The sequence below is a fragment of the Mustelus asterias genome, chromosome 23 (assembly GCF_964213995.1).
Source record: "Mustelus asterias chromosome 23, sMusAst1.hap1.1, whole genome shotgun sequence".
NCBI lineage: Eukaryota > Metazoa > Chordata > Chondrichthyes > Carcharhiniformes > Triakidae > Mustelus > Mustelus asterias.
In genome coordinates this window covers 40,962,991-40,979,760 of record NC_135823.1, presented here as the reverse complement: position 1 = coordinate 40,979,760, position 16,770 = coordinate 40,962,991, and the positions used below count along the sequence as shown (strand labels likewise).

Genomic DNA, 16,770 nt, shown 5'->3' with positions numbered 1-16,770 from the left:
CCAGTCCCATGTTAACCCTTGCTCTGCCAAACACCTTTACATTACAATGGCATGCAGGCACATACAACAAATCTTATCAAATACCAAATACTGGACATTGAATATTAAATTAATCTTTGTACTGGAGAATGTGGTAAAATTCAATAAAACATTATTTGGAAAGCAACAAGCTAGCATCTTTTTTTTCCAGCTTTTTCTCAAAGAGAACTTGTATCACACTGTGGAGATCAAACGGGATGGTCTCCTGCTCATTGCCTCCCTCACCCTGCAACGCTACGCACGTGGATTCTTCGCAAGGAAGCGTTACAGGATGCTCCGGAGAACCGTCATTCTGCTGCAGGCTTCCGCCAGAGGTTACCTCATCAGGTAAGAGAAAAATCCAGAGCCTAAAAAAATATAGAGATTAATCTGGTGTCTGTTAAAGGGAAAAGTTGGAAGGTCAACTTGAAAGAGAAAATCGTCCAGGAGAAGCAAACCGCAATGTTCATTTTTTTAAATTAAATCTTCTTCAACTGCTGATAAGAGTCCCATGTAGTACGTTGCCTTCCAATGCCAGACTAGAAGACATCCCTAAAAGGTAAAGAATGCTTTGAGGGGGGAAGAGGCATTCGTGGTCCAGGTGGGAACCAGTGAGATAGGAAAGAAAAGTGTGGATGCCTTTCAGTCAGAGTTTCAGGAGCTCGGGAGGAAATTAAAGAGTAGGAGCTCAAAGGCAATAAATCTGGATTGCTCCCAGTACTCTGCACTCGTGAGTACAAGAAGAGTAGGATAAAACAGATTGACGCATGGCTGGGGAAATGGTAAAGGAGGGGAGAACTCCAGCCTCTTGGGGCACTTGGACCCATTCTGGGGCAGGAGGAACCTGGTCAAGGCGGACAGATTGCATCTCAACAGAGCTGACAACAATGTCTTTGCCCAAAGGTTATCTGGACTTTGGGAGCATTTCAACTAATTTGATCGGAGGTTGGCACTCGGATGAAACATGATAGAGGGGAGAAAATGTACACAGAAGATTAGAGAGAAATGGCAGAAAAGTAAATAGTAGTTCAGGAATAGCAGGAGTCAGAGAAGGGGAAAATGTGAGCCTGTCTCAGATGGGTTTGGTATTTATGTACATAAATGGTAAATAATATTGGTGAGTTGCAGGCACTTGTCACCACATGGGACTCTGATATTGCAGCAAAAACAGAGACCTGATTTAAAGAAGTCCTCTTGGAAGCTGAATTATTCTTGAACACAGGAAGGGAATACAGAGAGTTGGGGAAGGGGCTTTGGAGGGGTTTTGGTGAAGTGGAGTCTGGGAAGATATTTACCATCACCTGGCAACCTCCCCTACCTGGCTTGATCCACGTGATATTGCAGTTACACATTCAAGAACAAACTTCAAAAGGCTGTACTTGGAAATAGCGTCTTTATTCTGTGCATTCTTATTTTGATTCTGCACCTTATGTTTCCCCAGGGTTCAGCAAGCTTATCCAATGAGCAGTTTAACTATACAACTCAGTTGCACATTTAATTCCCAGTCCATACATCTCAGGCCAGGTTTCAAACAGTCGTGGCTTTGATTCCCTCTATGGAGGATTGGCTTCTGGACACTTCCTGTGTCATATAAAAAATAGCCATTGAATTGACAAAGAGGAAAGTCCCCAACGCCCATCGATCTCTGCATTCTTACTCATGGTACTCAAACGCGGCATCCATGGGGGTGCCTAACCAAGGACTTGTACCTTCAAGGAGGATGAAAATTGGTTAAACAAATGGAGTTAAGACTTGAGATTCTTTGGTATGAAGATAAGGGTCCAAGAGTCTGTGACTGCAGTCCAGTGATTACACTGGGATCCTGTTCTGCAGCCTGACCCCATTGGAGTTTGCAGGATAAGTGGCAGGGCCTAGTTTGTATGGGACTCGCAAATGGCACTGCCAGTACAGATGCATGTCCATAAACCCACCTATCCCTTCACAGCCAGAGATCCAGTGCTTGTCCAGCAGGGGTACGATGGGGCCTAGGCTCACTCTTTGACACCGTCCCTCTTTTTCAGGATTCTGGCTAGGTCATGACCCCCTCCCTGGGTGGAGCCCATTTGCAGACATCTCACAGACTTGCTCCCTGCCACCCTCAGCATCTTGTTCTCCGGGTCTAAGGCAGACCACAGGTGAACTATGGAGGTGGGAATTCTAGCATCAAGACACCCTGTGCACGGGGACACCAGTTGATGTTCACTGTCTAGAGAGGGGAGAATGCATGTTCTCATAATCTGTGGGACCCAACATAAAACCTTGTTCTCCTGGAGTTATTTAAAGAGACCAGTGGAAATGAAAGAAGTGAGACCTTCCTCTTGCATATCGCTCTTTGTTTTTCCTGACAGGAAGAAATTCCAAAAGTTTAAGGAAAGTTTGATCAAAGTACGATCCATCGTCCACATGTTTACAAATCGCAAAAGATTCCTCAGAGTAAGTAAGAACATTGAGGGCACCATTTTACTCAGTGTTACCACGGACTCCGTGTCCACCATGTCAGAATGTCCAACTGATCCGTGTCCACTTGGCCCACAGGCTCCATGTCCACCTGGTCCACAGGCTCCATGTCCACCTGGTCCACAGGCTCCGTGTCCACCTGGCCCACAGGCTCCGTGTCCACCTGGCCCACAGGCTCCACGTCCACCTGGTCCACAGGCTCCGTGTCCACCTGGCCCACAGGCTCCGTGTCCACCTGGCCCACAGGCTCCGTGTCCACCTGGCCCACAGGCTCCATGTCCACCTGGCCCACAGGCTCCGTGTCCACCTGGTCCACAGGCTCCGTGTCCACCTGGCCCACAGGCTCCGTGTCCACCTGGCCCACAGGCTCCGTGTCCACCTGGCCCACAAGCTCCATGTCCACCTGGTCCACAGGCTCCGTGTCCACCTGGCCCACAGGCTCCGTGTCCACCTGGCCCACAGGTTCCGTGTCCACCTGGCCCACAAGCTCCATGTCCACCTGGTCCACAGGCTCCGTGTCCACCTGGCCCACAGGCTCCGTGTCCACCTGGCCCACAGGTTCCGTGTCCACCTGGCCCACAAGCTCCATGTCCACCTGGCCCACAGGTTCCGTGTCCACCTGGCCCACAAGCTCCACGTCCACCTGGCCCACAGGCTCCGTGTCCACCTGGCCCACAAGCTCCATGTCCACCTGGCCCACAGGCTCCGTGTCCACCTGGTCCACAGGCTCCGTGTCCACCTGGCCCACAAGCTCCATGTCCACCTGGCCCACAGGCTCCGTGTCCACCTGGCCCACAGGGTCCGTGTCCACCTGGCCCACAGGCTCCGTGTACACCTGGCCCACAGGCTCCGTGTCCACCTGGCCCACAGACTCCATGTCCACCTGGCCCACAGGCTCAGTGTCCACCTGGTCCACAGGCTCCGTGTCCACCTGGCCCACAGGCTCCGTGTCCACCTGGCCCACAGGGTCCGTGTCCACCTGGCCCACAGGCTCCGTGTCCACCTGGCCCACAAGCTCCGTGTCCACCTGGCCCACAGGCTCCGTGTCCACCTGGCCCACAGGGTCCGTGTCCACCTGGCCCACAGGCTCCGTGTCCACCTGGCCCACAGGCTCCGTGTCCACCTGGCCCACAGGCTCCGTGTCCACCTGGCCCACAGGGTCCGTGTCCACCTGGCCCACAGGCTCCGTGTTCACCTGGCCCACAGGCTCCATGTCCACCTGGCCCACAGGGTCCGTGTCCACCTGGCCCACAGGGTCCGTGTCCACCTGGCCCACAGGCTCAGTGTCCACCTGGCCCACAGGGTCCGTGTCCACCTGGCCCACAGGGTCTGTGTCCACCTGGCCCACAGGGTCCGTGTCCACCTGGCCCACAGGGTCCGTGTCCACCTGACCCACAGGATATGTGTGTACTGGGCCACATGGTCTGTGTCCATTTTGGTCTCTGGTTGAGGTGCGTATTAACAATTACCGTCACTATTTGAAAAAGAGGTGGAGTCCTGACTAACCTTTCTTACTCAATCACCATCTCTAACAATGAGCTTACTGATTATTCACCTTGTTGCTATGGCTGAATAACAGTAGTTAAATTTCAAAGCAATTCATTGTGGGGTTAGATTTCTACTGGAAATCCCCCACCGACACAGGATAAATGCAATGTTTTTCTCCAGAATTTGAAAGACCCCCTGCTGTGGTGGCAGCGGGGAATTGGAGATTGAACGTATGTGAAACATTGTTGGATTTTTCTGAGACATGAGATAGTATTTCATTTTCCTAAAATCATGTTTTTCTCTTTTGTAGCTACGAGAGCAGAAACGTGAGAGAATTGAGATGGTAACAGACTTCTTTTCGTATCATTTTTGGTTTATCTCCCATTACTCCTCATACTTGGGTTCACTACCACACACTGGGGTTTGGTATCCCATACAGGGAAACAGAATCACATGCTGGGATATGATCCCATAGTAAGAAATCTCACAAACCAGGTTAAAGTCCAACAGGTTTATTTGGTAGCACAAGCTTTTGGAACGCTGCTCCTTCATCAGGTGAGTCACCTGATGGGAAGGAGCTGCGCTCCAAAAGCTTGTGCTACCAAATAAACCTGTTGGACTTTAACCTGGTGTTGTGAGACTTCTTATTGTGCTTACCCCAGTCCAATGCCAGCATCTCCACATTATGATCCCATATACAGGGATTTAGTATTGTATGCTGAGATATGCTACCATACCTTGAGGTATGAAATCGCATACTTGGATATGAACCCACATACTGTAGTACAGTCCCACATACTGGAATATGGTATCACAAACTGGGATTGCACTGGGGTAAGGACCCTAATACTGGGATATGGTATTATACACTAGAGAATATTACTATCCCTATGATATTCATAGGTTATTTAACATTACCCTCGCCCTAAAGTGCTAATAACCATTTTAATGATTTTATCAGTCAACAATAGACTTTCACTGAACACCCTGTGCATACACTCTTCAGGATCATTTCACTGAGTTTATACTCCTATTACTCATTTTTCTCCCAAAATATTTTGCCCTTGCACTTCTCCAAATTAAGTTTCTTCTGCATCCGTCTGTCTAACCCGGTAACCAACCAACCGTAACTCTTGAACTAACCTTAATCCTAACCCAAACCCTAACCCATCCTCAGAAAAGAGGATATTTGAACAACATGTTTCAAATCATGAGGGGTTCAGGCAGAGTAGATCGAGAGAAACTGTTCCCATTGGTGAAAGGCTCAAGAACTGGAGGATGTCGCTTTAAGGTGACTGGCAAGAGAGCTGACAATGGTTTGAGATGTTTTTGCACAGCGAGTGGTTAGGATCTGCCAAGCCCTGCCTGAAAGCATCATGGAGGCAGCTTTATAAGGGATTGGATAAGCACCTGAGGAGAGAAAATGTGCGGTTAAAGGGCAGGAGGTGAAACTAGCTGAGTTGTTCTTGCAGTAAGTTGGCATCAATACAACAGACTGAATGGCCTCATTCTGTTTTAACCTTACTGTGATTTTGTAACCCTAACCCTAATCCATTAACCCCCACTCTAACCCTAAACCTCTACACCCTAACTATGACTGTAACACTACATTCTGCACTCTCTCCTTTCCTTCTCTATGTACAGTATGCTTTGTCTGTATAGTGCAAAAAACAATACTTTTCATTGTAAGCTAATACATAATTGTAATAAATCAAATCAAAACCTAACGCACTAAAACCTCATCCCAACCTTAACCCACGAACCCTAATCTATTAACTCTAACTCATTAACCCTAACTTTAACCCTCAACCTAACCCACTAATCCTCGCTCGAATCCAATAACTCTTATCCTAACCCTGAACCTTCCTCACTTTCATTCAGAATTCTATCCAGGCTGCTACACTTCTTCCTGTTCAATATGCTTGAATTTAACTGCATTTATGAAGGTTTTGTGACACAGTGGCAGCGCCCCCTATCTCTGGACCAGAAGCTCCAGGTTCAAGTCCAATTCCAGGACTTGTTGGCCACGGAAGGAGTGTTTATAATGCGGATTTACAAGCTGATAATCAGCTCGGGAATCTTTCCCCCTCTATTCCCCAAAAAGGGAAAAACAATGACTGGAATTCTCCCATCCTGCCCGCCACAGGAATTGTGGGGGGGGGGTGGGGCGGGGGCGGGGGCGGGGGGGGGGACGGGGTGGGAACGGACCATGAAAAGGTCCATTGACCTCGGGCAGGATTCTCCGGCTTTGAGGCACTCTCAAACCCGCACCGTGTGTGTGTAAAGATATGCTAAAAAACAGTTTATCCTCTGAAATGTCTAATAATGTTCTGACAATCTAAATACTCTGCATCTCAGTGTATTCCCTTTATCTCTAAAACAGTCAAATAAATTCAAATAGAAACATAAGAATATAGGAATTGCTAAATGGAAAAACATCACAGTCATTGCATTTGAGAGAAGCCCCAAGTGAGGGAGACCCTTTGGGACAATGGGTTCACAGATATCTGTCCCTCCAAAACACACTACACTCACCACATGCCGTGATTCAAGTTACTTGTATACTGTTGTACCATTTTTTTGTAAACCTGTTGAATAATTGCTGTCTCAAAATTAAGACTCCAGCTGTATCTGGAAAGTTATTCTGCTGAAATAAAACAATGATCCTTTCAATCAGGAACAAACGATGAGGGAAGTGGTGAATGTGGCTCACCTGGACATTTCTGCCGAGTTGGCGTCTTTACTCCAGGCTGCAGCAGGTAAGCTATTCCACTGGTTAACCTGTGATGTTCCATCTCAGCTACTCCCCCTCTCTCTCTTTCTTTTCCTCGTCTGTCTTTCTGTGTTTTTTCACTCTTTATGGGCCCGATTTTACCATTTTGACTCTAAGTGCTGAATCTGGGCGCAATTCAGATCCGACTTGGAAATCTCTCAGGCGCCCCCATACACACTCAGCCTGAATTTTAAAAATCGCCAGTCTGAATCGCTCTGTGGGCGGGGCTTATTGCACCCGAAATGCTGCAGCTCCGCTCAGAGCTTTGAACTGCGCATGCGCGGTGAAAGAAAAATTGAAAAACGTGCCCATGTCACATCGCCCCTGGGCCGCAAAAAGCGGATAAAGCAGCCTGGGAGCGAAAAGCGGGAGTGATGGCCCCCACAACATAACTGTCCCCCTCATCCACGCCCCCCGCCCGCTACCCAGACCGATCACGACGCTCTGCCCTCCTTCCCCCCCAACCGATCGCCCACAGAGTGGCAGTGGACCTCCCCCGCCAGAGAATGATCGGGCCTCCCTCCCACCAGAGAATAATCAGGCCTTAGGTCTCCCTCCCACCAGAGAATGATCGGGCCTCCCCCCCCCCCCCCCCCCCACCACCGCCACCTTCCCGAGAATGATCAGGCCTCCTTCCCTCCCCCCCCCCCAGAGAATGATCGGGCCTTGCCCCCTCCGCCCCCCAGAGAATGAGCGGGCCTCCCCCCCACCAGAGAATGATCAGGCCTCTTCCCCCCCCCCCACCCCCGTCAGAGAATGATCAGGCCTCTCCTCCCAACCCCCAGACAATGATCGTCCCTCCCTCCCACAGAGAATGATCGGGCCTCCCCCCTCCACCAAGAGAATGATCGGGCCTCCCCCCACCTCCTCCCTACCTCAGAGAATGGTCAGGCCGCGCCCCCCCCTCCCCCCTCCCCAGAGAATGATCGGGCCTCCCCCCCCCCCAGAAAACGATCGGGCCTCCCTCCTCCCTCCCCCCCAACCAGGGAATGATCTGACCCGCCTCCTCCTCCCTCCCCTCCCTCACCAGAGAATGATCTGGCCCGCCTCCCTCCCTCCCCCACTCCACCACCTATCTGAGTCAGAGAGCCATTGGGAGCTCTTCAGAAGCTGGAGCGCCCGAAACAGACCTTGGCTGAGCATGTCACAGTGAATCTGGATGCATGAACGTGGTGGTAAAGGGGGAAATGCTGGTAGAGTTGGGCGGGCAGCCCTTTAATTCAACTTAAATGCACACAAATCCATTTAAATCACCATTGCGCCCGTTTCAGGCGCAATTCGGATTGTGGCCATTCCCGGGTCTCGGTAAAGTGGGCATCTGCGCGGACGCGGATCGCATTAATAGCCTCATACCCGACTTTACCAAGTTTTCGCGCCCAAAAACAGGCGCGACGCAATGGTGAAATCGGGCCCTATATCTCTGCCCTTGTAATGGAAATATTACACCAGTAAGTAATTCAGCTATTCGACTGACAACAGTATAAAGATTACAAACGAAATAATCCAGGAGCACTATCTGGAAAATCATGCAGTTCCATGAAAATCCCACCTTAAATGTCACAGAGGCTGCAATGTTGTACCTCTTTACTCTAAAAGATGAGAAACCTTTTAACCTTTCAGTGAGATTGTAAGTCATATCGTAATAAACATACAGGCAATTCCAGTGGTGGAAGCTGCCAGCTGGTTTACGCTGCTAACTTCATGCTTTGCTCTTCGTGAATTGTGGTATTTGTTATTTATTACCTAGAATCCATGAAATCCCCGCTTTCTGACCAAGGCAAGTACGTTAGAAATTGTGAGAAACCTATTGATGTCTAATTTTATTTGTTTTCTTGCAGCTCTTAAAGAGAACCAGAGCGATTGCATTATCCAGATTGAAACTCCAAAAGTGCAATCTGAGGAGCAGCTGATCATGGCTCTTGACATCAACAACTATCCTTTCTCCAAGTTTGTACGGACTAACTTCAAGGTAAACGTGCGCGGAATCCTGTGCTGGTTATATGGCGCATAAATGATTTGGAGGAGGGGACAGAGGGCTGTTCCTTACATTGCTATCATTGAAGCCTTTGTTTGTGCAGAAACACTTATTCGGTATGTTGACCACCCCACTGGATGGAGCACTGACCCAATCGGAAGAGGATTTGAAGGAGGAAGCTGTTATGGTCTTTAAGCTGGTAAGATTAATCAGACTGCCCATAAGCAAACGGTGTGCTGTACCCGTGATACACTGGCTGCAGCCCAGAGTGTGATTGAGGAGCCCACTCCCAGGCCCTGCCCTGAAGCAACTGCCTGGGGATGAGCCTCCCAGTAATTCTCCTTACATCATTATGAGCTGCCCCACTTGTGTTTTCACACATTTGGCTGCAGTGGCAATTCAGCAATGTGGGGAAATGCAGGCATTTACTGAGGATTTCTCTCCTGCCCCATTCCTTACTGTTATTTGTACGGGCTGACACGCAAAACCCTTGATTAGAATTTAGTCTGAATTCACTCGAGGCATCATTCAAGGATTCATGTGGTCATGAAGAGGGTTTAAAGACGCTCAGCTTTTAAGCAGGATCAGTTTGAGAGGATTCCACCTCGTTTCTACATGAAACCAAAGCTCAGAATTTTCCCCATTTCAGTATTAATTGATATAAAACCTGCTCAGGGAGGTGAGGACGAAAGCGGGAGTGGGGAATGCAAATTTCAGAATGGTTCAGAAGGACACTCACAAGGTTTGGAGAGGGTTAGGATATACTATTTGGGTAGAATAGTCTATGACCCACACAATGTGGGGATACTTGATGCTGAAATGTGGTCTCCAGAAGTAAATATTCCACCTTTCAAAATCTCACAAGGAACGGATGAGGTAAAGCACATTAGCAGAGCTCCACTCAGAGGCCAGGTGTAGTATTGAGCTGTAAAAGTCCCAGATTTAATCCCTGCTCTGATAATGTGATCTCGGCTGGAGTGGTGATTGTTGTGTTTTAATTGGCTTGGTTTTCCTGGATGAACAATGAGAAAGGTCAATGCTCCCTTTAATTGCTAACGTTCAACCTGCTGGAAGCTGTGTGATTGTATGTGAGTGTGTGCAACTGTGTGTGTGCATGTGTCTTTTTGTGTGTGTATGTGTGCACATACATGTGTTTGTATACATGTGTGTGAGGACAGGAGCCAGTGTTTCCTGTTGGTAATTGTGTGCACATCTGCACCTTTTGAGAACATACAAGCAGACAAATTAGGAGCACGAATCGGCCACTAGTGACCCCTAGTTCCCGATTCTCCCACAAGAGCAAACATTCTCTCCACATCCTCCTTGTCAAGAGCTTTTTGGATCTTAAATGTTTTGATCAAGTTGCCTTTTACTATTCCTCTAAACGCCAGTGTATCCAAGCTTCGTCTGTCCAACCTTTCCTCAGAAGGCAATCTGCCCATTCCAGATATTAGTCTGGTAAACCTTCTCTGAATTGCTTCTAACACATTTACATCTTTCCTTAAATAAGGAACAATACTGTACATGGTACTCCAGATGTGGTCTCACCAGTGCCCTGTATAACTGAAGCATAACCTCCCTAATCTGTAATCAATTCCCCTCAAAATAAATGATAACATCCTATTAGCTTTCCTAATTACTTGTTGTACCTGTATACTCGTATTCATGCACCAGATCCACCTGCACCTCACAGCTCTGCATTCTCTCACCATTTAGATAATAAGCTTCTTTTTTATTCTTCCTGCCAAAATGGACAGTTTCACACTTGCTTACATTAAAATCCATTTGCCAGATTTTTACCTACTCACTTTACCTACCTATGTCCCTTTGTAGCCTCCTTACATCCTCTTCACAATTTATTTTCCTATCTATCTTTGTGTTATCAGCAATTTTAGCAACCATACATTCAGTCCCTTCATCCAAGTCATTTATATCAATTGTAAAAGGTTCAGGCCCCAGCACGAATGCTGAACTTGACATATCTTGCCAACCAAGAAAAGATCCATTTATGCCAGCTCTCTGTTTCCTGTTGGCTAGCTATTCTTCAGTCCATGCCAACGTTTAACATGAGCTTTTATTTCCCACAAGTATTTATGTGTACGCACATAGTTGCGTGCATATGCTTTTGAGTAGATTTGTATATATGTATGCATGTACATGTATGAGGGGGTGGAAGTGGCTTAGTGTTTTTGTCGCTGGACTAGTAATCCAAAGACCCAGGGTACTGCTTTGGGGATCCTGGTTCGAAAATTTAAATTCAAGAAAAATCTGGAATTGAAAGTCTACTGATGACCATGAAGCATTGTTGATTGTCGTAAAAACCCATCTGGTTCACTAATGTCCTTTGGGGAAGGAAATCTGCCGTCCTTACCTGGTCTGGCCTACATGTGACTCCAGATCCACAGCAATGTGGTTGATTCTTAAATGCCCTCAGGGCTGGGTAATAAATGCCCAGCCAGCGATGCCCACATCCCATGAACAAATAAAAGGGTATATGTGTGTGTGTGTGTGTGTGTGTGAGACAGGTGAGGATCACACTTCCACATTTTAGCCAATCTCTGAACCCACTTTCTGGGCTCACCCATGATTTCGGGGTCAGAAGGTGATGGCATTCATTGAACAATAGCCCAGAGAGAGGAGAGGGGGAGCTGACGGGAACCGAGGAAACGCCAGTGATGAGATGCCTCCCGATATTTGCCCTTTGCATTTTCATTTCTCCTCCACTGCAATGTTCCTCTTACAGATAATGCGATTCATGGGCGACCCTCAACTCAATGGAGCTCCGGAAATCCTCTTTGGCGATTACATCGTCCAGATCGGGCTGGCTAGCCCTAATCTGCGGGACGAAATCCTTGCTCAACTGGCCAATCAGGTGTGGAGAAACCCCAATGAGAAGAATGCAGAAAGAGGCTGGCTCTTATTGGCTACTTGCCTCAGTTGTTTTGCCCCGTCTTCCAAGATGGACAAGTACCTGCTGAAGTGAGTATTACGTGAAACAGATAGGGAAGGCGGGAGGGAGAGAGGGGGAGTGCTGATGGTGGGGTCTGAGCTGCAAACATGGGGCCAGAGGCTATTGCTGGAAACCATGTCCAAATCTGTACCATGATCCTGAGATATTTTTGATCTTGTTTAGTCTTCTCTTTTGCTTTTTAAATGCATTGCTAAAATGTTTAATCATATGCCAGATATTTTACTTGGGTTCAGCGTCAAGAATGATTCTAAGAGAATGGACTCCCTAGCTCCCGTGGCCTCAAACGAGCCTTCATCTGGCCAATATCCAGGTCACAAAGGGACAAGAGGCAGGGTTGGAGCAGAGACCATTGCTACTACATCACAGCTCCCTGCAGTTTACCATGTGATTTTTCTGCATATTTATTATAAAGGTGAAAAATCACCCTTAGAATGTGATTCAGGAAATGTATTTATCTTTAGACAGGTAAGGAACTAGCACTTGGTTCAAGCAGTGGTCGGGTAAGGAGGGAAATCACCTACCAATCATCCACCACACCCACACGTCACTTCCACTAATCCATCCCTTCCATCAGCATCTCCCTCCCCCACCCACAATGACCCAACCTCCTCACTCCCACCTTCACCTCCCCTCACCCTTTCTTCCACTGACCCACCTGCCCCCCCCTCAGCAATCCTCTCCCATGCTGATACCCCCACCCCCGGTACTGGGAGAGAGTACCTAACTCTAACCAGAACAACATCTGCAGGAGCTGGAGATTGTGTACAGCCTGACATCTCATCTTATTATGCTGTAACCAGGCAAACTCTGGGATCACCCTCGGATGCAGTCGGTCTAGGTATGGGGAAGCAGGAAGATTAAATAGGGAGAGTTAATGAACCACACCTATCTGACATTTTCCTCCTCTCTCTCTCTCTCTGCTTTTGTCTTAACAGGTTTGTATCAGATCATGCATACAATGGCTTTAAGTCTGTGTGTCAGTACAAGCTCATGCAGGCAATGCGGAAGGCCAGGTTCGGCCCTGAGGGAGCCAGAAGCTACCCACCATGTCTGCTGGAGTGGACAGGCAACAAGAGGAAGGGCAGCATTGCTCTAGAGGTCTCCTGCTTTGATGGTGAGCACAGATTCTCCCAACCACTCAGGCTCACTCCATCATGTCCAGCACTGCTTGCACACAAATTATATAACAGAGTTGAACTGGGGTTGAACTTGTTTGGGGAAAAGAAATTTGCAAATCCATCTCTCTGAGCTTAGACCACCACCTGAGGAAGTAACTTGTTCCCTCCCACTTCCTTCTCCCTCAGATAACCTCTCCAGTTACAAAGTCAGAATTCTTGACTAACATGTGAGCTGTAGAGGAAGATCGGGCATTAGCAACTGTTCAATGTTGCAACAGAGCTCTAGAAATTTCTGGCAGATGAATAGGCCATTCTGCCCATCATGTCTGTGCTAGTCCCAGCTTACTAACATTCTCTTGCACACTCCCCGTACCATGGTGGCACAGTGGTTAGCACTGCTGCCTCACAACGCCAGGGACCTGGATTCAATTCCCGGCTTGGGTCACTGTCTGTGTGGAGTCTGCACGTTCTCCCCATGTCTGCATGGGTTTCCTCCGAGTGCTCCGGTTTCCTCCCACAGTCTGAATGATGTACTGGTTAGGTGCATTGGCCATGCTAAATTCTCCCTCAGTGTACCCAAATAGGTGCTAGAGTGCAGTGACTAGGGGAGTTTCACAGTAACTTCATTGCAGTGTTAATGTAAGCCTACTTGTGACAATAATAAATAAACTTCAAAAACTTTAATTTCCAATTCCGCCTAATCCAGTTCTCCCTCTTACTCTATGTATCTTTAAATAATTATAATAATAGTCTAATCCAATTCTTCTGCTCACTCAGGCAGAGAATTAGTTACTCGAAACTTCCTTTGTTCACTGAACTCTATTTCAAAGCATTGAATAAATATTTCTCTCTATCGTCAGGCATTTCAGACACTCCACGGACAGCTAATTGGCACTGTCAAATCTTAACAATCCTCTTTCAAAAGATTTTCTAATAATCTCTCTCAATTCTTTTGGTAATGATTTGAAACTGAGTAAAGTTTAGTTACTGGCACACTGACCAGTGAGAACACTTTTACCATATCCAAACCCCTCATGATTTCTGATCTAAACAAAATATGTAAATTATAACAGAAATGACAGCAATGTAAATAAATCTCTTTGTCTTGTTTGCAGGTGTGAACTTTCTATGTCCGGTGAATTCCTGGACCACAGGAGAGGAACTGGGACAAGACATTCTGCGACACAGGTAACATCAGAAGAAGGAAGAGTTAGCATGCTTTCAGGGCAGGTACTGTTGGTGAAATTTTGCTGATATAGGATTTTATATTCTGTGACGGTACCAAAAATATCCCATGTCCACAACGGGCATGCAGCTACTTCCAGGCAAACATACTTTGTGAATAAATGAGCCACATCCACAATTACAGCAGGTGCTGATGTAAATACCCAGATCTGCAGACCACTGCCAGAATTTCTCACTCTTTATCGTAGTGGAGAGACAGTGGCGTAGCTGGTAATGTCACTGGATTAGTAATCCAGAGCCCAGGCTAATGTACTGTGGATCATGGGTTCAAATCCTACCATCTCAGCTAGTGGAATTTAAATTCAATAAATAAAATCTGGAATATAAAGCTAGTCTCAGTAATGATGACTATGAAACTATCATCATAAAAAAACCCATCTGGTATGCTAATGCCCTGTATGAAAGGAAATCTGCCGTCCTTACCTGGTCTGGTCTACATGTGAAAACAAACTCTTAACTGCTCTCTGAAATGGCCCCACAAGGGCAATTAGGGAAGGGCAGCGAATGCTGCCCTTGCCAGTGATGCCCAAATCTCATGAAAGAATACATTTTAAAAACACACACGTAACAACACATAGAGAAACATGCACAATACAACACGCGGAGACAGATATAGGTTCACATGTAGATGCTGTCCCAAACAATTACACGCACACACTAATCGCCTACGTGCACACACTCGAGTAATAATGCTAAGTGTTATTCTAGGGGTGTGACAGAAGGCTGGCGAGGTTGGTCGGTGGCAAGGAAGAGTAAAGGTGAATGGGCTGAGCTTGGAGGCCATGACTACCCAATGGACCTTATATCTGACCTGGAACTCATGACCGATTTCCCAAGGCAGAAATCCTACTTCATCATTTCATCCGAGGAAAAGGCAAGAAGCCAGAAGAACAGAAATGTGTAGGTATCCATGGCTGTGTTTGATTCCGGGGTTATGGACGGGATTTAATCTCCCTGATTTGGGGTTCACCCAGGAACACATTTTCTGCCCATTCATTTGAATGAGGACAGAATTGGGAACTTTGAAAGTTCAGCAGACTAACTCTCTATGCTGAGTTCTATAATGTGTTTTTGGGTAACTATGATGTGGAGATGCCGGCATTGGACTGGGGTAAGCACAGTAAAAAGTCTCACAACACCAGGTTAAAGTCCAACAGGTTTATTTGGCACGAGATTTCGGAGTCTCAGGCTCCTTCATCAGGTGAGTGAGGACTTGTGTTCACAAACAGGTCATATACAGACACAAACTCAATTTACAAGATAATGGTTGGAATGCAAGTCTTTACAGGTAATCACGTCTTAAAGGTACAGATAATGTGAGTGGAGAGAGGGCCAAGTCGTGGGGGTTACAGATAGTGTGACATGAACCCAAGATCCCGGTTGAGGCCGTCCTCATGTGTGCGGAACTTGGCTATCAATTTCTGCTCAGCGATTCTGCGTTATCGTGTGTCGTGAAAGCCGTCTTGGAGAACGCTTACCCGAAGATCAGAGGCTGAATACCCGTGATTGCTGAAGTGTTCCCCGACTGGAAGGGATCTTGGGTTCATGTCACACTATCTGTAACCCCCACAACTTGCCTGGGCTTGCAAAATCTCACTAACTGTCCTGGCTGGAGATAATACACATCTCTTTAACCTGTGCTTGGCCCTCTCTCCACTCACATCGTCTGTACTTTTAAGACTTGATTACCTGCAAAGACTCGCATTCCAACCATTATCTTGTAAAGTAAGTTTGTGTCTGTATATGACCTGTTTGCGAACACAAGTCCTCACTCACCTGATGAAGGAGCCTGAGACTCCAAAAGCTAGTGCCAAATAAACCTGTTGGACTTTAACCTGGTGTTGTGAGACTTCTTACTTTGGATAACTAGCCAGGCAGCATTGTGGCTGATATCATAATGTGCCAATGTGTAAGCAATGCCCACAGACAGGGCAGACAGGCTGTAAAGGAAATTAGGAGATTTGCCCGAATTGTTCCAAAGCTCTTTATGGTCTTAAATTCCACAGCGCCTAGGAGCCAGGCTACCCGATTACCTGCTGGAACTGGGTAGTATTGCGAGATGCCTCATTAGTAACTTGTCTTTGTTCCCGAGCAGTGTCTTTGGCCATGGTTTCGACTCAGATGATGATATTCCCTCCCCTCCCGTCACACAGGCCCCCATCTTTACGCCAAGCTCAGCCGGACACCTTTCAGGATCCGTTACACGAGGTGAGATTGCTTTCTGTGAGTTATTTGATTGGGAGTTACTGAAAGTTTTGAGAAGCTACCTCCGCGCAACTGAAACTGGAGTATTAACAACTTTCCGAAGTTTCATGGATAATAGTTTGAACTTTTACTCGTGACGATCCTTGCTCCTGATTATTATTATTCTTATGATTCTCTTTAGACTTTTTTGTCTTTGTGTTTTGTTAGATTCCAATGCCTTCAATGAACACCGCTCGCAAAAAGGACTCGATCACTATCTTGATAGCCTCTTTGATCCTGTTTTATCGTATGAAAATGGGGTATGGAACTTCAGGCATGTTCTAAAAGGAACTATGTCAGTAAGATAAGATAATCCTTCCAAAAGGCAGTGTTGCATTGTGGAGAACTCAAGGATGAATAAAAAGGAAGATTCCCGGATCAGTTAAGATGAGAGTGTTAGAGAAAATTAAGAATGCTCCAAAAAGATTAAAGATTAGAAAGAATTTTATCCTGAAGATTTGGGGTTGAATGGATTGGACTC

General features: G+C 47.0%; 1 protein-coding gene across 1 annotated transcript in view; it reads left to right on the top strand.

Annotated features, from left to right (window-relative positions):
* Positions 1 to 16,770, top strand: part of myo15aa (myosin XVAa) — a 149,174-nt gene that overhangs the window by 54,282 nt on the left and 78,122 nt on the right. Inside the window, 11 exon segments of the mRNA XM_078239875.1 lie at positions 191 to 366; positions 2,367 to 2,451; positions 6,641 to 6,722; positions 8,575 to 8,705; positions 8,815 to 8,910; positions 11,455 to 11,690; positions 12,618 to 12,796; positions 13,916 to 13,988; positions 14,754 to 14,945; positions 16,141 to 16,253; positions 16,458 to 16,549. Coding sequence (XP_078096001.1) covers positions 191 to 366; positions 2,367 to 2,451; positions 6,641 to 6,722; positions 8,575 to 8,705; positions 8,815 to 8,910; positions 11,455 to 11,690; positions 12,618 to 12,796; positions 13,916 to 13,988; positions 14,754 to 14,945; positions 16,141 to 16,253; positions 16,458 to 16,549 — 1,455 coding nt within the window.